Source organism: Nyctereutes procyonoides, unplaced genomic scaffold, assembly GCF_905146905.1.
Source record: "Nyctereutes procyonoides isolate TBG_1078 unplaced genomic scaffold, NYPRO_anot_genome, whole genome shotgun sequence".
NCBI lineage: Eukaryota > Metazoa > Chordata > Mammalia > Carnivora > Canidae > Nyctereutes > Nyctereutes procyonoides.
Genome location: NW_026575035.1, coordinates 18,304,719 through 18,327,942, shown reverse-complemented (window position 1 = coordinate 18,327,942; position 23,224 = coordinate 18,304,719). Strand labels below are relative to the sequence as shown.

Here is a 23,224-nt window from a genome sequence, read left to right as displayed (position 1 = left end):
TGGAGTTTGGTAAGTTCTTTATAGATTTTGAATACTAGCCCTTTATCTGATAGGTCATTTGCAAGTATCTTTTCCCATTCCATTGGTTCCCTTTAGGTTTGTTGATTTGTCAAACTTTTTTTTACATGGGACAGAGAAAAGGCATAAAGGGGGAAAAAATAACTATATACTTGACTTTTAAACAACACACAAAAACTCATGTTACTTTGATTCCCCAAAGCCTTAACTGCTAATAGCTTACTGTTGACTGATAGCAAATAGTCAGTTAACATGTATTTTGTATGTTGTATGTCTTATAATACTGTATTCTTACAATAGAGAAAAGAAAGTCTTATTAAGAAAATGGTAAGGAAGAAAAAAAATACATCTGCTGTATTGTACTATAATTTGAGGGGATTAGGGTAGAGGGAGAGGAAGGGAGAGAATCTTAGGCAGGCTTCATGTTCAATCCAAGCAGGCTCCGTTTCACAACCCTGAGATCATGACCTGAGCTGAAATCAAGGGTCAGACACTTAACTGACTGAGCCACTCAGGCACACCCCAGTACTGTACTGTATTTATTGAAAAAAAATTCACATGTAAATGGACCTTCACAGTTCAAACCCATGTTGTTCAAGGTCAACAGAATTGAAAAGTTTTGCTCTTCAAAAGACAGTTTCAGAGAAGTCTAGGTGGCTCAGCAGTTAAGTGTATGCCTTAGGCTTAGGGTGTGATCCTGGAGTCCTGGATTCCACTCAAACCCGATGTGGGACTCGATCAAGGAGGAACCTGCTTCTCCCTTTTGCCTATGTCTCTGCCTCTCTCTCTTTCTGTGTGTCTCTCATGAGTAAATAAATAAAATCTTAGAAAAAACAACAAAAGACTAGGAGAAAATATTATAACACATGAAACCTATATCCAACAAAATGTTTATATCTAGAATAATGAAGAATGTTACAATTCATTAATAAAAAGCGCAGTGTTTTTAAATGAACAAAAGGTCTGAATCGCACTTTACTAAAGAAGATATATATAGTTGGCAAGTAAGCACATAAAAAATATTTTAACACCACTAGTCATGAGGGAAATGCAGATTAAAACCTCAATGATATACCATTACACACTCATTAAAATGGCTAACATTAAAAAGATTAACATACTAAGTATTGGCAAGGATATAGAAGAACTGAAACCTTTGTATGGCTTTGGGGCATGTGTAAAATGATACAATCACATTTGAAAACAATTTGGTGGTTTCTTTAGAAAATAAATTATACACCTGCCGTACTACGTAGGCATTCCATTCCTGGGTATTTATCCAACATAAGCATGTTTTCATAGGGCCACACAAAGAATTACACACAAATATTCTAGCAGCTTTATTTGTAATAACCCAAAAGTGGGAACAACCCACATTTCAAATAAGTGAATGCGTAAATTGTGATATAGTCATACAGTGGAATATATTCCACTCAGTAAAGAAGAATGAGCTATTGATACTATGCATCAGAATGGATAAATCTCAAAACAATTATGCTGAGTGAAAAGACCTAGACAAAAATGAAGATACACCATGTGATCCCATTTATATAAAATCCTGGAAAATTTAGAAAGCGGATCATTAGTTGCCTAGCAGTAAAGTGGGAGGAAAGGATGGATTACAGTGGAGTGTGAGGAAATCCATAGGAGGTGAATGGCTTCACTAGTACACATGTCAAACTCATCATTTTATATTAAATCTGTGGTTTATTTTAGATTAATTATGTTGTAGTAAAGCTGTAAAAATAGTAAGATAGCAAGTAGCATACTGTATAGATTTAATTTTAGAGTTTTTTTTTTTAAGATTTTATTTATTCATTCATAGAGACACAGAGAGAGAGAGAAAGAAGTAGAGACAAGGCAGAGGGAGAAGCAGGCTCCATGCAGGGAGCCCAAATGGGACTGGATCCCCAGTCTCCAGGATCACACCCCGGGCTGCATGTGGCGCTTAACTGCTGCACCACCAGGGCTGCCCTAGAAAGAGTTATTTTAATAGAAATCAAAGTTTGCTGTTAAGAGAAAATATTTACTTGTAATATTTCGATTATAAAAGGCCAATTATTGATTACTTCCTTGTAACTAGAAATATCTGTCATCTTGGCCTTTGCTTAAGACCTTTCATTGTTACTCTTTCCTCATTTAAATTATCTCAAGACTTTTAAGATTAAAGCTATTGTAGGGAAACTTTAGTCTCTGTGATACAAAAGTATTCATACTACCATTCAGTGGTGATGTGTGAAAAAATAAGAGGAGACTATTGGAGAATAAAGAGAATTTCATACTTTTAATCTTACTAATGTTTTCCTTGTGTCTCAAACGTGGTGGGTGGCAACTTACTGTTGGCTTAAATTTTGTTCCTGCCCATGAGGAGCTTATAGTCTAAATGTGAAAAGGAAAAGCACATTATATACAAGAGGTGTTTCTAATGATTATAGATGGGTGGCGCTTATAATTAAGAGCATAGTAGCAATGGAAAGACATTTTAAGGAAGAAACTAGGAGAAGGGAACAAAGAATGTATGACGTGCAAAGAGTGAATAGGGATGAACAGAGATAAATGAGGTGATTATTATTAGATGAGGTGAATTGGGGTAGACATGGAAACAGGGAATAGGCAATTTTTGAATTAGATGTATTAAGCAGTAGGGAGCCAGTGAAGGGATTTGAGAAGGGCACTGACCTAGTCAGAGTGACAGATGACACAAATTTTTCTTATTATGGCATTTTAAATTGGTTATACAAGAAATAGGAAGCAGACTCTACAAAGATGAAAAATTCTTAATAGTCCAGGATTATAATACAAGCCCTAAACAAAAAGAGGGTGTGAATTAAGAGAATGATTTAGGAAAGAAGGATAATTAAGTAATGAAAACAAATTAAAGAGGATTAATAGAGTGAAAAGTCAAAGACAGCAGTATGATTTTTATGCCTGGAAAACTGAGGAAACAAGCAAAATAAAGAAGGGTATATAACAAGAAAAATCATGCATTCCTAAATGCCATTTCCTTTTTTTTTTTTTTAAGATTTTATTTATTCATAAGAGACACACAGAGAGAGAGAGAGAGAGAGAGAGAGGCAGAGACACAGGCAGAGGAAGAAGCAGTCTCCATGCAGGGAGCCTGACATGGGACTCGATCCCGGGACTACAGGATCACACCCTGGGCTGAAGGCAGGCACTACCGCTGAGCCACCCGGGCTGCCCACCCCCTTTTTTTTTTGAACAATCCCTCAAAGGTACATATCTTTAACCCTCTTTCCTAAAATAACATTTGCAAATGCAAATATAATCAGAGATAGTGCTAGTAGAAAACAGTAATTTTATCCCCAAATAAGATACTGTTTAAATTAAATAAGATGTGGCATATGCTTAAAATGGGATAAGGGATACTTAAGGGTAAAGGTGTTTTCTTGAAGAATTTGAGTAATTAAAAGCTGATTTTCCCTTAAGAAAGACTGTCAGATAAGGGGGCTGAATTCCAGGAGCATGTAACCACATCAATATTGCTAGTGTTTTCTCCCCATTTTTTATTTCTACTAGAATGTAAGCTCCACGAGGTCAGGAAAGTTGGGATTTTTTGTCTGTTTTACAAGTGGCCTCTCCCCAGATGTAGGAAAGGGCTTGGCAGACAGGAGGCCCTCATATTATAATTAGATATGTTATCCCTGCCTATGCTCCAATATATGTAAACTTGGGAGATCCCTGGGTGGCTCACTGGTTTAGCGCCTGCCTTTGGCCCGGGGCATGATTTCTGGAGTCTCAGGATCGAGTCCCGTATTGGGCTCCCTGCATGGAGCCTGCTTCTCCCTCTGCCTGTGTCTCTGCCCCCCTCTGTGTGTGTGTGTCTCTCATAAATGAATTAATAAAATCTTAAAAAAAATAGTAATAATATATGTAAACTTAATTTGCCTTTTTTGTTCTCATTTTACCACTGATATTTCATAGCATGGGCCTTTAAACAGCATGACACGTCCTTGTGGTTCTGTTTCTAATTTTTTTTTATTTTATTTTTTTAAGATTTTATTTATTTACTCATGAGAGACACAGAGAGGCAGAGACATAGGCAGAAGGAAAAGCAGGCTCCTTGCAGAGAGAGCCCAGTGCGGGACTGGATCCCAGGACTCCGGGATCACACCCTGAGCTGAAGGCAAGAAGCTCAACCACTAAGCCGCCCAGGCACCCCACGTTTGTAATATTTTATATCAAACTAGGTTTCAGATTTTTAGGAGTGTTTTTTGAGCACCACTAAATGCTTGGATGACATGTTATAAATTATTTTTAAAGCATAACAACGGTAAAAGTTACAAAATGACTCAGAAGTTTCAATTTCATAAACAGCAGTTACTGATAATGAGCTAAGTTACAACTTTGTAAACATAATCGACAGCTTATCTGGTCAGCCAGCTTTAATGGTATCTAATTCCTGCTGAATTTGTAAAGCTGAAACAGTGATAATAGGTAGAGGAGACTTTACATTAGGTGGATAACATCTTTGGTTTTATCCCTAATTCATGTGATGTGGATTTTACATAAAGTACCACCATTCTTTACTGTACACTCAATAAAAATAATATTGTAAAAGACTGCAAAATGGGAAAATGGTCCACAATATACAGTTGAGTGAAGAAGGCAAAATACAGAAGTGGGTATGAGCATCTTCCAGTAAGAAGAAATAGACAATAATAAAGGAGTAACATAGAGTTGTATTCAAGACATTACTAACCTGTGGAAAGTGAAATTATGGGTAGTTTTTCTTTGCATTTTTCCATATTTGACAAAAACCTCTTCAGTTATTATCAGAAAAAGCCATCCTCATCAGCCTGGGTGGCTCAGCGGTTTAGCGCTGCCTTTGGCCCGGGTGTGATCCTGGAGACCCGGGATCAAGTCCCACGTTGGACTCCCTGCATGGAGCCTGCTTCTCCCTCTGCCTGTGTCTCTGTCTCTCTCTGTATCTCTCCTGAATAAATAAGTAAAATCTAAAAAAGAAAAAAAAAAAGAAAAAGCCATCCCTATATAGCACAGTGATCTGGGGTGGTGATCCCAACTCCATCAGGTGTTCCTAGACTGTGAACTTGGTTGTTTTCCTTACCCTCTTTGTTCCTCCATTTCCTCAAGTCAAATGCATTCAGTGAGATAAAACACTTCACACAGTATTAGGTTTATTCTGTTACTCATCATCCAAGGAACTAGTTAAGTGAATTGTGATGGGATATTATTAGTCACTGAAAGTTGTATTTGTGGAAAGGTTGTAATGATACAGATTCTAATATTAAGTGAAGAAAATTCAGACACAGAGTTGCAGATATAGCATGGGTTGTGCATATATCTGAGAAAGGTGACTTTGGGTAGAAAAACAGGACTAAGAAGAAATTACAAGTTAGTCAAATTTAGGATGACTGTGCCACTTAATAGAGTAACCTTCCTTCTCTCCCTGGCAATCTTGATTCTGCTTACTCTGCTTTTCCACATTTACCACTTTCTAATATACTATATTCTTTACTCATTATTATTGTCTGTCCTCTATTGGAATGTACACTTTTTTTGTCTGACTTGTTCATTAATATATCCCAAGTGCTTACTAAAATTCCTGGCTAATGAAAGGCATTCAGTAAATATTTGTTGAATGAAGGAATGACTTCCTTTTCTTGGATTTTTTTCTGTATTTCTAATGTAATAATGATGATAATAGGCATTTATGAAACTAATATTAAGCTAAAGGAAAATTAACATAAATGTACAATACCATTCACATTCATCAGAGTGGCATATATTAACAAGTGTGATCTTATCACATGTTGGTGAGGATGTGACGTGATGGGAACTTTCAAACATTGGTGCTAGGAGTATAAATTATACAGCTGTTTTGGAAAGCACCTTTGTACTAAGTATATATTCAGGTGCAATGGCTTTTGAGCTTTCTGATTTGACTTAAATACATTTTTATATCATGTCCTAGTACACATATGTATACCTACCTAAAAAAACAAAGTCTATGAAACAGTTAAGTGATACACTCTGATATTTTCTATTCTATTCCTTTCTAATTCACTGAGTCATGGCACAGTTGGAAAACTACTGCCTTGGAAAATTTTTGGCACATGTACACCAAAAGCCATATAAATTTTTATTGTAACATTGTTTTTATAATAATGAAAAGTTACAACTATGTGAAATGGAAAGTTGAAAGTAGTGTTGCATTCATTCAGTAGACTAATATAGCAATAAAATGTTTAAAAACTTGATATCTATATATTATGTTGGTACATCCAAAAAATACCATGTTGACCAAAATTAACAAGTTGCAGAATAACTACATCTGAATTTTTTTTAATATGCAAAAACTACTGTATGGCTAAAAACATGAATTTACATATAAAAAACATGCATGAGAGTGAAAACACCAAATACAGAGAAGTTACCTTTGAGGTGAAAGAGGAAAGAATGAGATTAGGAATAGATGGGTACACAGGAGGTGAATCACCTATAACTTGATTTTATTTCTCAGTGAAAAAGTCTGATATAAATGTGTCAAAATAATGTCAGGGGTAGGTGGAAGTACATGGGTATTCTATTCTCCATTCTCCTATTCTGTGTGCTTAAAATATTTTATAGTAATAAAATCATAATAAGGTATTAAAATTTTTACAATAAAACACACTTGAAAGAGACCGCTACTTTCTCTCCACCTTACTAATACAGTTCCTGTACAATAAAAATGAATACCATGCTTCCCTCCCAAACCTTCTTAGACTTGTTTTTCAAAAATAATAAAATAAAATAAAAAAGACTTGTTTTTCTCCCTCTCTTTATTCACAGTTTTACTAGGAATCAAACCAAGTGAGATTAATAATCTAATTAATGTTTCTTTAGTTTGTTGGATTTTGTTAAGCAGTTTCCTAGAGCTTCTGAAAATTATGTGATTTATTTTTTAATCATATTCATAGAAACTCAGTCTGAAAGATTAGACTAGTGTAGCTCTACTCTCTTGAATTATTATTTTGAGTTAAACAGTTCCCTTCTTTGGAACCCAGTATCCTCAAAAGCAGGGTGTGGGGTAAATGTTACATTTTGGTTTCTCTTCTAGTGTTCTAGGACTCTTAACTCAGAGTCTTCTCCTGTTGGATTATTTGTTCTTTGAAACAAAGCACTGTGCACTAACCATTTGACCTTCATAATACCCAGAATAATGCAGTTGATTGTTATGTGTTAAAAATTAATTGAAAAAATAGCACAACTTTGAATCTTTTTGTACACTCTGCACAGATGCCTGTATTTATACTGTGTTGGTTAATAATACGGCCTTTTATTTCCCATATTTAGTGATTTAGAATCTAGAAGAGAAGTAAAAAAAGAAGAAGGTGAAGCTTTTGCACGAGAACATGGACTTATCTTCATGGAAACTTCTGCTAAGACTGCTTCCAATGTAGAAGAGGTAAATAAGAGGCCCTTTTAAATGTTCATCATCTTTTTACTTAATTGAAATGTATTATATACTTTAATATTCATTAACTGGTTTATCTTCCATAAGCTCTTTAGTCTTTGATTATCATAGAGTAGGAAAATTTCTTCTGTTTGAAATACCTTGCCTTATAACATTCATCTTAAATCAGACTCTTAAATTGTATTCTGAGCCTTAACTTGAAGCCAAATGCTTTAACACATCTTTGTATATATTTATCCTAAGAGAGAAAAAATGAACACTAATGAAATTTGGAAATGTATCAAGATACAAAACATTTGTAGCTATTTGTACCTACTTTTACTTAAATAGGGAAGGTATTCTTTCTGTGTATCATTACACAAAGCATGGGAGTTCTACCATCTTTAATAAAATTTAAAATAACTCAATTACTTCCATTGCTCAGCCTGAACTGCTACAAGTTTTCTGAACATATCATGTTCTTCTTATGCTTTCTGTATTTGGGTATGGTATTTATGTACTATACATAGATGAGTTAGATGATTAATTCTCTCTAAAAGTATTGCTACACTCTATTTTATAAAAGTCAGGAAAGGGATCCCTGGGTGGCGCAGCGGTTTGGCGCCTGCCTTTGGCCCAGGGCGCGATCCTGGAGACCCAGGATCGAATCCCACGTCGGGCTCCCGGTGCATGGAGACTGCTTCTCCCTCTGCCTGTGTCTCTGCCTCTCTCCCTCTCTCTCTCTCTCTCTCTCTCTGACTATCATAACTAACTAACTAACTAAATAAATAAAATAAAATAAAATAAAATAAAATAAAATAAAATAAAATAAAATAAAATAAAATAAAATAAAAATAAATAAAAGGCAGGAAAGAGGCTAAGAAAATGAGTAGTTTGCCTACGGTAATGCTGTAGTTCCCACCTTCTGGGTGAGAATCTTAGCAGCAGCTACAAAAAGTTATTCTAGAAAATAAATGATTTAAAAACGTCTTTTTTTCTAAGGATAGCCAAGAATAAGATGCTAGGCAGCAGGTAACACTATGACTTTGACATAGTAAACAGTGAGTAAATATTATTAAGAATGTGCTTGGAGCTCTTTTAATTAACTTTTGAAGCCAGAAATTGACTACAGTAATTCAGCAACATTAATATTTTCACTGGAAAATTCTTTCTTAGGTAAGATATTATACGTACCTATACTTGATGAGGTGTTCTGTGACTGCCCTTAATGCATTTCCTACAGCCACCAATTAATGCTTTTTACTTCTCGTTGCCAATAATTACAACATACAAGAGTAATACTGCACTTTGCACAGTGAACCCAGAGAGAAATTTGTTCTGCCTCTTTGTTCAACCTAAAATAGACAGATAAGGCTATTTCAGGAGGCGCTCCTTTATTAGAGGTGTTGTATTTGGAAACTATAAGAGCCAATGTGTTGTGAAGATTTCACGATCTCAAACGTATCCTTACTGATTATTGATTTTCTCATTGATTTTGAAAACCCTATAGCCAAAATTGTGTACATTTTAGTTAAAAAACCCATACTATGGGGTGCCTGGCTGGCTTAGTCAGAAAGGCCTACAATTCTTAATCTCTGGATTATTGGTTCGAGCCCCGTGTTGGGTATAGAGACTATGTAAAAAAATAAAATAAAATTTACCAGGGGGGAAAAAAAAACATACTATGAAGTCAGATCACAAGGAATCAAATACTGGAAAGTAATCCTAGATTTCTAGTTTGGGGTGGGGGAGGAGGGTTGTTTGTTTTAAGATTTATTTATTTATATGCATGAGAGTGCACAAACATGAGGTGGTGGGGAGCAGAGGGAGAGGAAGACAAGCAGACTCTCTGCTAAGAAGGGAGCTTGACACGGGACCCCAGGATCATGACCTGAGCTGAAGGCAGATGCTTAGCTGACTGAGCCACCCAGGCGCCCCTTTAGTTTTCTTTCTGATTCATTTGTGTTCATTTTCCTTATTCTTAAATAATGAAACAGTAGTATTTGTAAGCAGCAAATTACTATTGTCATTTGCTGAACACGTCTATTAATGTTCTATTAGCAGCACTTATTACAGAAAATCTGTGTTAATAATAAAAATAAATTGTTTAAATTTGATCTGGACAGGAATTTCCTATATTCATGAGAGAACTTTACTTAATTATGTAAATTAATTTGCTTCTAGAAACCAAGGATATTAAGAAATAATCTTTTTAAATTCCATTCTTAAAAGATTCATAGACAGGCATTACATAACAATCATCCATAAGATTTTATCTACAAGCTAAAAATATTTCATGATCAAGTATTTTGAGAAGGCAGAGGGACCATTCTCTGATCCACAAAGGGCAAAGTCAAATCTGAATCTCTGCATGACTTAGGAACTGATTGAACATGAAAGCAATAACCAAAGGGCGTCAATATCTAGAAAAATGTTGTAGACTTCCTTTCACCTCTTCCACCTACCAAGTACAGTTAAACTCTGAATACTATGTGTAAAACAATTAAAAGAGGGCTGAAAGGTAGGGAAAAGAAGGCCAACCAGCTTAAGAGACCTTGGGATCTGAGGAAAATGACATAGCAGTGATTTCCTTTGGTTTTCCTCAGATTGCGTTCTAGCAAAACTGGCAATCCAGAAAGGCCAGCGGGTGCAGGGGGGATAAAAAGCCTACTTTCTAGCCAAAGGACCAAGAAAGCCTAGCAAGACAGAAAGTTTTTAGAAAATAACCATTCTACTACAGCCAAACATAGCAGAAAAAATTACGGTGCTACTTCTACCGTCATTTTGCTTTAACAAGTTTTCCCACATTCATTGTTTTCCTGTGGTATTGATACCAGAGGAAGCCAGCAAAAGTAGAGGTTTAAATAAGATCCAGAATCTCATAACACAGTACTCAAAATTTCCAGATTTCACTAGAAAATCATTCTTCATACCCTGAACCAGGAAGATCTCAAACCGAATGCAAAAAAAAAAAAAAAAAAAAAAAAAGAAGAAGAAGAAAGAAAAAAGAAAAAGAAAAAGAAAAGATACTTAGAGCAGGATGACAGAGATGTTAGAACTAACAAAGATTATTAGATTATTTAGGCAACCATCATAAAAATGCCTCAAAAACAATTAGCATGCTTGAAACAAGTGAAGAATAGTCTCAACAGAAGAAATATAAGTAAAAAGAACAAGATAGAAATTTTAGAACTGAAAAAATTTAATAATTAACATAAAAAAGGCTCAGTGGATAGGGTTAACAGCAGAATGAAAGGGACAAAGGAAAATAGTGCACTGGATGATAGAAAAGATATATCATGCAAACAATCAGAAGAAAGCAAGAGTGGCTCTATTTATATCAAATAAAGTAAAATTAAGAGCAAAGAAAATTGCCAGAGACAGAGTGGGACATTGTATAGTAATAAAAAAAGAGTTTGCCAGGAAGACCTAGCAATCCTAAATGTGTATATATCAAGCAATAGAGCTGCAAGATACGTGAAGCAAAAACCAACAGAAAACTGGAAATAAACTAGACAATGGAATTAAACTAGAAATCAGTAATAGTCTTCAATTATGATTATGGATTTGTCTCTTTTCAGTTCTATTAGTTCTGGTTTTCAGTAAGCGATAACAGGGGAAGAAAAATCTCCAGAGACTTGGAACCTAAAACAACACACTTTTAAATAATGTTTCAAGGGGACATCTTAAAAGGAACTTAAAAATACATTGAACTGAATGAAAATGAAACTATAACTTCCCTGAATTTGTAGGTAAGAAGTAGCGCAGTACAGAGAGGGCAATGTATAGCATTAAATGCATACATTAGAAGAAAAGTCTCAAGTCAAGAATCTTAGCTCCTACCTCAGGAACCAGAAGCAAGTAGAAGAAAGGAAATAATAAAGGTAAGAGCAGAAATCAGTGAAATTGAAAACAGGAAAATGACATTTGAGAAAAATAAAAAACTGTTTTTTCAAGATCAATAAAACTGACAAACCTCTATCAAGATTGACAAAGAAGTGGTCAGCCATGGTGGCACAGCGGTTTAATGCTGCCTACAGCCCCGGGTGTGATCCTGGAGACCCGGGATCGAGTCTCACATCGGGCTCCCTGCATGGAACCTGCTTCTCTTCTGCCTGTGTCTCTGCTCCCCCCCCTCGAATAAATTAAAAAAAAAAAAAAAAGATTGACAAAGAAGCAAATAGAAAATTCAGAGGTTACAAATATCAGGAACAAAAGAGAACATAAAACTACAGATCTGTAGACCTCAAAGGAACAATACATAAATATAATAAATTACATAAAATGGATAAAAAAAATACAACATAAACTACTACAGCTCACCTTGTGTGAGATAGATTACTTTGAATAGACTGTATAGTTATTAAGGAAATTCAATTCATAATTTTGAAATTTCCTTAAAGGGATTCGTTCTGTTCAGGTGGTTTCACCAGAGAATTCTACCAAACATACATTGATTTATTCATTTCTTTTTTTTCTACCAAACATTTAAAGAAAGAATAGACACAGGGCAGCCCAGGTAGCTCAATGGTTTAGCACCGCCTTCAGCCCAGGGTATGATCCTGGAAACTCGGGATCGAGTTCCAGGAGCCTGCTTCTCCCTCTGCCTGTGTCTGTGCCTCTCTCTCTCTGTGTGTCTCTCATGAATAAATAAATAAATAAAATCTAAAAAAAAAAAAAAAGAAGAAGAAGAAATGAAACATTTCCCTATTTATTTTATGAAGGTAACATGAAGGTAACACTGATCACCAAAACCAAAGAAAGTACCAAAAAAGAAGAGTACAGCCTGATGCCTCTTAATATATAGGCAGAATTTCTCAATGACATATTAGCAAATAGAATTTCAACAGTATATGAAATCCTACACATGTACCTACGTAAAATACATTATTATATCATGGCCAAATGGAATTTATTCCAGGGATGCAAGGCTGGTTTAATATTTGAAAGCCAGTCAATATAATCTACCATTTTAATTAGGTGAAGAAATAAAACCACAATATAGCAGTGCAGAGAAAGCATTTGACATAATTCAACACCTGTACATGTTTTTTTTTTAAAAAAAAAAAAGGGGGGGGGGACGACTACTTTCTCAGCTTGTTAAAAACCCACTGCTAACATTATGCTTACGACAAAAGGTTAAATGCTTTAGCCCTTGGATCTGGGAATAAGGCAAGGATGTCTGCTCTCACCATTATTTAAGATACTGGTGGAAGTTCTAATTAGTGCAATAAAGCAAGAAAGGCAAATATAGGCAGACAATTCAGAAAGGAAAAAATAAGCTTTTTATTTGTGGCTGGGATGATTATCTCTGTAAGAAATCCCAAGGGATTTACACACAAACTAGTTAATAAGTGAGTTCAACAAAATTACAGGATACAAGACAAATACATAAAAATCTATTGTATTTATGGCACTCCTGGCTGGCTCAGTCAGTAGAGCATGTGACTCCTGATCTCAGGGTCATGAGTTTGAGCCCCATGTTGGTCACAGAATTTACTTTTTAAATTTTTTTTTAATTTTTAATTTTTATTTATTTTTGATAGTCGCACAGAGAGAGAGAGAGAGAGAGAGAGAGGTAGAGACACAGGCAGAGGGAGAAGCAGGCTCCATGCACCGGGAGCCCGACGTGGGATTCGATCCTGGGTCTCCAGGATCGTGCCCTGGGCCAAAGGCAGGCGCCAAACCGCTGCGCCACCCAGGGATCCCCAGAATTTACTTTTTAAAAAACTATTATATTTCTGTATATAGCAATGAACACCAAAATTTAAAATACAATACCATCTATATCACACAAAAAGACAATGAAATACCTAGGTATAAATCTAAAAATAACATGTACAGGATAGGACATATATGCTAAAAACTGAAAAATGCTGACAAAAGTTTAAAAAGATCTGAATAAATGAAGAGATATACTATGTTCATTGTTTGGAGTACTCAACCTAATAGAGATGTCACTTCACAGATTGATAGAGGTTTAACTCAATTCCTATCAAAGTTCCAGTAAGATTTTTTTTGTAGATATTTGACAATATTAGGAAATACAAAGGGGCAAAGGACTTGAAATAGCTAAAACAATTTTGAAAAAGAATAAATTAGGTGAATCATTCTTTGATTTCAAGCTTTAATATAGACTGTGTGATATTGATAAAGAAATGGATACATAACAGCAGTGGGACAGAACAGAATCCATAAATAGACCCACGCAGATACGCCCAAATGATTTAACAAAAGTACAAAAGCAGCTTCTAGAAAAAGATAGCCATTTCAATACATGGTGCTCTAGCAATTGGACTTTCATGGACAAAATAAAGGAACCTGAGTCAGGGTGCCTGGGTAGCTCAGCCAGTTAAGCATCTGCCTTCAGCTTGGGTCAGGATCCCAGAGTCCTGGGATCAAGCTCCATATCATGCTCCCTGCTTAGTGGGGAGCCTACTTGTCCCTTTCCTGCTGCAACTCCCCCTGCTTGTGCTAGTTCATTTTTTCTCTCTCTCTCTTTCTCTCTCTTTTTCAATAAATAAATAAAATCTTTAAAAAAAAAAATGAACCTGAGTCTTAAAATCTTAAAAAAAAAAAAATGAACCTGAGTCTTATACCTTATACAAAAATTAACTCAAAACAGATCATGGAGTTAAATGTAAAACATTCAGCTATTTATCTTTTAGGGACGCCTGGCCGGCTCAGTCGGCAGAGCATGCAACCTCCTGATCTCAGGGTTGTGAGTTGGAGCCCCACATTGAGGCTAGAGTTTATGAAATAAATAAGTAAGTAAGTAAGTAAAATTTTAAAAAGAAACTAGACATTCAGTTACCACACTACCTAGCAGTTGTTCCCCTGAGCATTTATCCCAGAGAAACGAAGATTTCTGTTTACCCAGAAACCAATACACAGATGTTCATAGCATCTTTATTTGCAATATAGCCAAACATTGGTTAACAACCTAGATGTCCTTCAACAGATGAATAGTTACACAAAGTAATATAGTACCTCCGCACCATGAAAATGCTATTCAGCATAAAAAGGGATGAACTATTGATACATGCAACAACCTAGATGAGTCTCCAGAAAACTAAGCTTAGTAAATAAAGTCCATCCCAAAAGGTTGCATACTGTATGGTTCCATTTATACCACTTTCTTGAAATGACAAGACTGGGTGCCCCAGTCAGTTAAGCATCTGCTTTTGGCTCAGGTCATAATCCCGGGGTCCTGTGTCGGGCTCCCTCTTCAGCACGGAGTCTGCTTCTTCCTCTCCTTCAAAATTACACTGTTAATCATAAAAGAGACAGCCGAGCTATATGGAATAAGAAAGACCTGGTTAGGTAAGGATGAGTTTTACATGTAGCAGAGTAACTAAGGGGAGAATTCTAAAATTGAGCTAAACATTAGATTTTTTTGCACTTCCATATAAACTAGTTTTTTTTTTTTAACAACTGAGTTCATTTATGACCTTTGTGCGTGTCAGACTTTAAAACCCAATTAAGTACATCATTAAGCAAAGAGCATTTTTATGACTGTATATGTTTATCCATTAGTTTATTTTTCTACATTATCTGTATTAAAGCTATTTTGGTCAGCTCACAATAAAATTGATGGTGCAACTATTTAAATCAGTTTAAACAGTTGTCACCACTTAAAAAAGGTAAACCCATATATCCGTCATCTGGCTTCAGAAGTTATCACCATTTTGACATTTTGATGATCTCTTTTTATTATGTCCTCTGTTTTTTAAGTAAATTCCAGAAATATTTTACCTATAAATATGTCAGTGGCAATAATTTAAAAACATGCAGCCATGATACCATTATTATACATAACAAACTTAGTAGTAATTCCTTAATTATATGTGATACCAAGTATGAGTAGCATCCCCTTTTTTATTTCATTCAGCAATTAATGTTGGAAAATAAGTACTTAGTTTCTTTGAGGTCAGAAATGACTAACAGGGGTTGTTTCTGCGTTGAGAAGAGGAAAGGAGGAGAGCTCAGCATTTTAGGCATCTGCCTTGTAATGGGCACTCAGCACCAGTGCCCAGTGCTGGGTAGGAGAGCCAGTACCTCAATGGGAAAGTATACAGCTCATAAAATTGGAATCTATGATCTCCAGGAATTAAGCAAGAATTAGCCTGCTAGAATTAAATCCAAAGAAGAATAAGGTAAATATGCTAGTTTTATAGGTTTTCAGGGGCTTAGACTTGGCATTGGAGCAGATAGGAATTAATTTCAGGGAGATATGTTCTAAGTACTATGTCTTGTCATGCCATCCTCCATGGGAGAGGCAGGTTAGCACAATGGGTAGCATCTCAGACTCTGAGCTCAGACAGAATTTATTTCGGCTTACTGCTTTTTTTTTTAATTTTTTTATTTATTTATGATAGTCACAGAGAGAGAGAGGCAGAGACACAGGCAGAGGGAGAAGCAGGCTCCATGCACCGGGAGCCCGACGTGGGATTCGATCCCAGGTCTCCAGGATCGCGCCCTGGGCCAAAGGCAGGCGCTAAACCGCTGTGCCACCCAGGGATCCCATTTCGGCTTACTGCTTAACCTTAGAGGATCCATTTCTGGGAGAGTGGATCATGTCAGGCTTAAGAGTAAGACAGCTATCCTAATGACATATCCTACTCACCCAGTGAGAATGGTTGTTGATGTTTGGGCAGCTCACAGGTCGTTATCCTCTCCCCCCGCCCCCCCCCCACACACACCTTTTTTTAAAATTTGAGAGTCTGTGCCCTCACATCCTCAAGCGGGAGGGAGAGGGAATGTCAAGCAGACTCAACATAGAGCACAGAGCATAGAGCACACAGGCCTTGATCCCACAACCCTGAGCTCACCACCTGAGCTGAAATCAAGAGTCAGATGCCCAATGGACTGAGCCCCCAAGCATTCCCGCTAAACCCTTTATGTATAATCTATTGAGAAGTACTCAATTCCTAGCCAGTCTTAGACTATAGTGTATAGAGAGGAAGTTGGAGAGCCCCTGCATTAAAAGACAACTCTCTTAAAAGCCTTTTTTTATATATATATAAAATAGAGAATTACAGTAGTGTCTCCCCTTCTTAATTGTGGATGCCTCAAACTGCAAAGTAGCACTAAACCCTATATAACACTGTTTTTTTCTATATATACATACCAGTGAACGTTGATTTATAAATTAGGTGCAGTAAGAGATTAATAACAATAACTTAATAAAATAGAACAATTATAACAGTATAACATACAGAAAGTTATGTGAATATGGTCTCTCTCAAAACATCATCCTGTACTCACCCTTGTGATGATGTGAGATGATGTAACTCCTGTGTTATGAGATGAAGTGGGGTGCATGACTTAGGCATTGTGACATAGTGTTAGGCTGCTATTGACCTGACTATACATCAAAAGGAGGATCATCTGTTTCTGGAACATGGTTGACTGAGGGTAACAGAAACCATGGAAAACCAAACCACAGATAAAGGGAGACTACAGTATGTTAAAAGATAGAATGGGGATGCTTGAGTGGCTCAGTGGTTCAGCATCTACCTTTGGCTCAGGTCGTGATCCCAGGGTCGTGGGACGTGGGGATCCCACATCGGGCTCCCTAAAGGGAGCCTGCTTCTCCCTCTGCCTATGTCTCTGCCTTTCTTTCTCTGTGTCTCTCATGGATAAATAAATAAAATCTTTTTTAAAAAATGATTTATACAATACCACTGTCTTGATCATGGACTATTTGACTAAAGGTTCTCTTTAGGGGCAGCCCCAGTGGCACAGCGGTTTAGCGCTGCCTGCAGCTCGGGGTGTGATCCTGGAGGCCCCGGGATCAAGTCCCACGTCAGGCTCCATGCAGAGAGCCTGCTTCTCCTTCTGCCTGTGTCTCTGCCTCTCTTTCTCTGTGTGTGTGTGTATCTCTATGAATAAATAAGATCTTTAAAAAAAATAAGAAGGACCTTTAAAAAAAAATAAAGGTTCTTTTTAGAAATTTAAAACTACATGATTATTCATTAAGGTTAAACCTGATAGAGTGATGCTTCCTTAATATTTATTACTAGACCTATTGGCTTTTGCTATTATGCTGTAATCTGTTTTTATATTTTAATCAAGTTCTAGTTACTATAATGCAAATAGAGACCATGAAATTTTTAACTTTTGAACTTCCCTGGAACAGATTGGTTAATTTGCAGCATCAGATGACCCCATTTTTCCAGCATTACTGAGCTGTTGCTGGAAGTAAGTTTACTATTTATCTGTGGATCTGTTGATTTACTACTCGGCTTAATGATTTCATCTATGAAGGATCTTTTGAGGGGAAGAACAGCCAAACTGGTGTTAGAGAAAAGTGCACAGAATAGCTTCCCACAACAAAAAAATTATCTGATGCAAATATCAGTAGTACTGAGATTGAAAAACACCGAACCAGAGTAACAGGATACAATTAAAATCAGTGAAGTGAAGCACCAGCAACTCCACATAGTACATGCCTCCTCTCTATTCATTTAGAAGTAGGTGGGATGTGTATGATGATCTTAAAAATGCTTTATTTCAGGGGCGTCTGACTCGTGATTTCAGCTTAGGTCATGATCTCAGGGTCATGAGATTGAGGCCTACCCCCTCCATCAGTCTCCAAGTGCAGGGAGGAATCTACCTGAGATTCTCTCAACTTGCTCACTCTAAAATAAATAAATAAAATCTTCTTTAGAAAGTGCTTTATTTCAATGACAATCTAGGGCAGAGGGGGAAGACTGGAAAATGCTATTAGGACACCACTTCTACTTGTTTGATGGGGTCTTTCTAAGCTGTGAATTCTTCAGTGAGTATCCTCAGCTGTTTTCAACATCTTCCTGGTGATTTTGACACCTAGATCCAAGTTCATCCATCCCTAAACCCTAATGACCTTACACCTAGATCCAAGTTCATCCATCCCTAAACCCTAATGACCTTCTCCTTCCATGTCACCATCATTCAGCACTGCTCTACTTACAGTATCTTGAACTTTGTATTTTCCTTAACTCTAGCCTCTCCTGTACCCTCTATTTTGCTCTTACCTGAATTTATTCTACTGATCTTCAGCTGGGATCTTAAATTTAAAACAAAACCAAGACTATACTTTCAAATATTATTTTTGGGGGGCACCTGGGTGGCTCAGTTAAGCATCTGACTCTTGATTTTGACTCCAGTCATGATCTCAGGGTCATGAGATTGAGTCCCACATCGGACTCCATACTGAGCATGGAGCCTGCTTGGGATTCTTTCTCTCCCTCTCCTTCTGCCCTTCCCCTCCCTCCCCCCCCCAAAAAAAAATTTCAAATTATTTTCTAGAGAGCATAAAGATAAAATTATGTTAGTCTGCCTCAACTGGATATTACTCCACAAAGATGAGAATTCCTCATAACATTAATACCACACACATATAAACATTTGTTATTTACACACATAGAAAGCTTTCTCCATGTAAAACATTTCTGTATTAGCAAACTACCATAGTATTACATTTTAAGTATGTCGGTTTCCAAACTGCAAGTTATAATTTCTGAGTTACAAGTTATAATAAAGGACTTCATCCTTCCTATGAAATGGATTTTAATCACTTTTATACAACTTGGGATGGCTCTAAACGTGCTATTATCATTTATCCTTTTTGTTATTCACTGAGGAAATACACCCATAAATGTGATAGTAGAAATACACCCCATAATTCATCTCCTTAAATGTCAATGAAATCAAATAGACAATTTCAACTGAAATAGTTTTGTCTGTATGGTATTCCCACAGTAATAGGAGACCAGAACTTAATGACTGACAAAAAAGAAAAAATACTTTGACTTCCATTTTACTAAAGATTTTACTGATAGGAAAATAAGAATCAGGGTAGCCCCGGTGGCGCAGTGGTTTAGCGCCGCCTGCAGCCTGGGGCGTGATCCTGGAGACCCGGGATCGAGTCCCACGTCAGGCTCTCTGTGTGGTGCGTGCTTCTTCCTCTGCCTGTGTCTCTGCCTCTCTTTCTCTCTCTGTCTCTATGAATAAATAAAAAATAAAAAATCTTTAAAAAAAAAAAACAGAAAATAAGAATCAGCCATGTGACCAGCAGTAAATATTTTTGAACATTAGTTTTAACTTCTGTTTTCAACAAGTGACCTGAAGGTCACTGAGGACACCAAGATATCATGTGTACCTGGTAACTGTGCTGGCTCCTCACAGAAACACCTCTCCAGCTGCTGCCCTCTGGCAGTTCATTCTAGAACCACAGATTTGTTTAGTGTCCTACTCTGCAGTGTCCCAGGAAAATCTGGCCTCTGACAAACTAAGGAGTTGATAATGAAGATTACAAGAACCTCCTTCTGTCACTGGAATCCAGGGATGTTGATTGCACACATGTGATGTCAGCATTTAGAAGAGAGTCTCATAAGTAGAAAATGTATTTCATAAGAATTTGCAAGCAATTAAAACATGCCAAGTACCTGAAATAATGCTGCTGTATATTTGTATGGCATGTTGTCAAAGTTCCTTCTCATATGTTACCCCCTTTCTACTGTGCCACACAGTAGAGAATAGCAGTATTGAAGATTATTCTGTCTTTTGAGGAGCATTAATTAAAATGATCACCTCTGCATAGGATTCCATGGTCAAACATGTTTAGGAGGATCTGCATGTATCCCCCTTGTAGATAACCAGAATTCACAATAGTTTATTAGTTTCTGAGAACCCCACCCTTAAAAAAAAAAAGATTTTATTTATATATTCTTGAGAGACAGAGAGGCAAAGACATAGGCAGAGGGAGAAGCAGGCTCCTCGCAGGGAGCCCGATATGGGACTCAATCCCCAGACCATGATCTTGCTCAGCCACTCAGGTGTCCCTGAGAACCCCCTTTTAAGAAACTTGGGCACTTTTAACCCCAAGGTGTCCCAGTATGATTTAATCATTCTCCCCAAAAATGGAATTGGGGTAGGGAAAATGTGGTATCTGAAAGATTAAGGTCTTTTTTATTTTGCCTATTCTCTTCGTGGTAATATATAGGTTGCAGTTGAGGGTGTGGAGACTGCTTTTTCCTTAGCTCAGAATATCTTGGTTGGTTTTTGTTTGTTTGTTTAAGATTTTATTCATGAAGGATACAGAGAGAGGCAGAGACACAGGCAGAGGGAGAAGCAGGCTTCCTGTGGGGACCCCAATGTGGGACTTGATGCCAGGGCCTCAGGATCACGACCTGAGCCAAAAGCAGACACTCAACCACTGAGCCATCCAGGTGCCCTAGCTCACAATATCTTGTAGAAACATTTTTTTCCAGAGAAACCTGGCTGGATGATTCAGTGGAGAATATGACTCTTGATCTTAGGGTCATGAGTTCAAGCCCCACGTTGGATGTAGAGCTTACTTTAAAAAAAAAAAAAAAAAGTTTTTTGTTTTTTTCTTTTTTTTAGAACTGTGCTTCTCAAACATTAATGTGCACTCAGATCACCTAGGAATCCTGTTAAAATGCAGATTCTGATTCTGTAGGTCCACGGTGTGCCTGAAAACCTGCCTTTGGAACTAACTGTCTAGTGTTGTTGATGCTGCTGCTCCTGGGCAGGCTCTGAGGAGTATAGAGACTGTGAAGTTCCTTCAGCTCTGTTACCTAACAGAACAACCTGGGAGACTGCTATCTTTTTCTGTTCCTCAGAAACAATCCTTCAAACGATCTCATCCTCTCCTCTAGTGATTCTTAGCTCTCAGCATATAATTACATAATCGAGTTTCAACCATTTTTTTTTTAAAGATTTTATTTATTCATGACAGACACAGAGAGAAAGAGAGAGGCAGAGATACAGGCAGAGGGAGAAGCAGGCTCCATGCAGGGAGCCCGTCGTGGGACTCGATCCCGGGTCTCCAGGATCATACCCCGGTCTGAAGGCGGTGACAAACTGCTGGGCCACCGGGCTGTCCAGTTTCAACCATTTTAAAAACAAAAACCTGTCATTCCCAGTTCTGAATTTGTTCTCTTTTATCTTCTAGTAAGATCCATCTCACCCCCATTTCCTCTTTTTTTTTTTCCACACCTCAGTTTACAGATTGACTTCCTCTACCATGGCCAAGGTTACCCTGGACCTCCTAATTGCTATGCTAATAAATGCTTTTGTGTTCTTACCTTAATAGGCCATAGGGATATTTGACTCTTCAGTGGCCTATGTCCTAGAGTGATTCTTTTTCCCTACCCTTCGCATTCAGTAAATACATATTGCTCTCACTTGTCTTGTTATTTTTACCTGCTAAATACCTCCCCAAGTTGTTCTCTTTTGTCATTGCTATTGGATTCTCTGCCTTCATTTTTCTATCCTCTCTGTTGCCTCTGAGATCTTCTTAAAAATGAAAATTGAGGGGATCCCTGGGTGGCTCAGTGGTTTAGCGCCTGCCTTTGGCCCAGGGCGCGATCCTGGAGTCCCGGGATCAAATCCCACATCGGGCTCCCGACATGGAGCCTGCTTCTCCCTCCTCCTGTGTCTCTGCCTCTCTCCTTCTCTCTATGTCTATCATAAATAAGTAAGTAAGTAAGTAAATAAATAAATAATCTTTTTTAAAAAATGAAAATTGAATGTCACTCCCCAATTTTATTAAAACCCTGTGTAGTGGGTTCCCCGCAGCTTCAGAATCAAACTCATCAGCTTGGAAGACAAGTTCCCTTATTAGCCAACTCCATACAGTGTGCTCTCTATATTAAACTAAGAGCTCATCATCTGGGTAGTACTGTTTAAACTGGCTTCCACAGAAAGTGTTCTCTGCTCTTGAGATGCCCTTTCTTCCTACCTGATCCTTCAAGGATATAAGGAAGTCTCATACCTCCTCTTGGAATGCCGTGACACACAACACACCCTCTGTGCCCCGTCTACCACCCACCACGCGCCACATGCACACATAGAAGTTATATGCTCTCTTCTCTGTGTTCATTCCTATATCTTCCTGAGCAGGAAATTTATCTTAGCACTCTTATGCTTGACACTTGTTTTTCATGTTGGTTCAACATAAGGGCAGCATTCCTTGAAAACACAGACTATCTTTTCATCTCTGCATCCCCAGCACCTAGCACAGTTTCTCCCCTGCATAGTAAATAACAAAATATTTGGATGGTTACATATTTATTTAATTACTTCAATCTTGTACTTTTTCCCTCAGTCTTTAATCAAATTATGCTTTGGTCCCACTTGTTAAATGTAGGTGAAATTCTGTCTTAAACCGTCTTTGCCCTAATAAGCGTTCTAAAACCCGTGAGTTTTTTGAAAACCGAAAAGAACAGATTGGCTCTTCCTTTGATCAGGAGTTTCCTTCAGTAGCCACCTAGTGTCTTAGTAGTTTGAAAAGATTTTTTTTTAGACTTGGGAATGAATGTCACAAAGATTACAGCAGGCTAGGAAAAAGACCCCATCCCAAAAGCTTCATGCTAACTTTATGAAGATTTCAAAATGCCACAGAAGTGATACGTGATTGTATTATAATTATACATGTAACTGTGTGTGTATATAGTTATATATATAATAACTATATAAATTATATATATCCTTCCCTGTCTTTTCTCTGTATTTTTTTCTATAAAATAAAATTCCATTTTCTCAGAGTTGTACATTATCAAAACTGATAGTATTATATTCCCTCTAGGAACTAAAGATGATTGTGCTGTGAATTGTGGTTAAACTTGCCATTTGCTTAACAGTTGTCTCTTTATCAAATATTCTCACTCTCTTAGCCATTTGACAGGTTATTTTTCCCTGTGTTCATAAATTTTACTTAAAATCAAAAATTTATGGAAAACCAGAAAAATACATAAACATTAAAAAATTTTGAAGTGGGCA

General features: G+C 37.1%; 1 protein-coding gene across 2 annotated transcripts in view; it reads left to right on the top strand.

The window, feature by feature from the left end:
- Positions 1 to 23,224, top strand: part of RAB2A (RAB2A, member RAS oncogene family) — a 90,684-nt gene that overhangs the window by 54,522 nt on the left and 12,938 nt on the right. For both annotated transcript variants that reach the window (XM_055318304.1, XM_055318307.1), the window contains exon 6: positions 7,336 to 7,447. In XM_055318304.1, the coding sequence (XP_055174279.1) occupies positions 7,336 to 7,447 (112 nt within the window). The remainder of the gene's footprint in view (positions 1 to 7,335; positions 7,448 to 23,224) is intronic.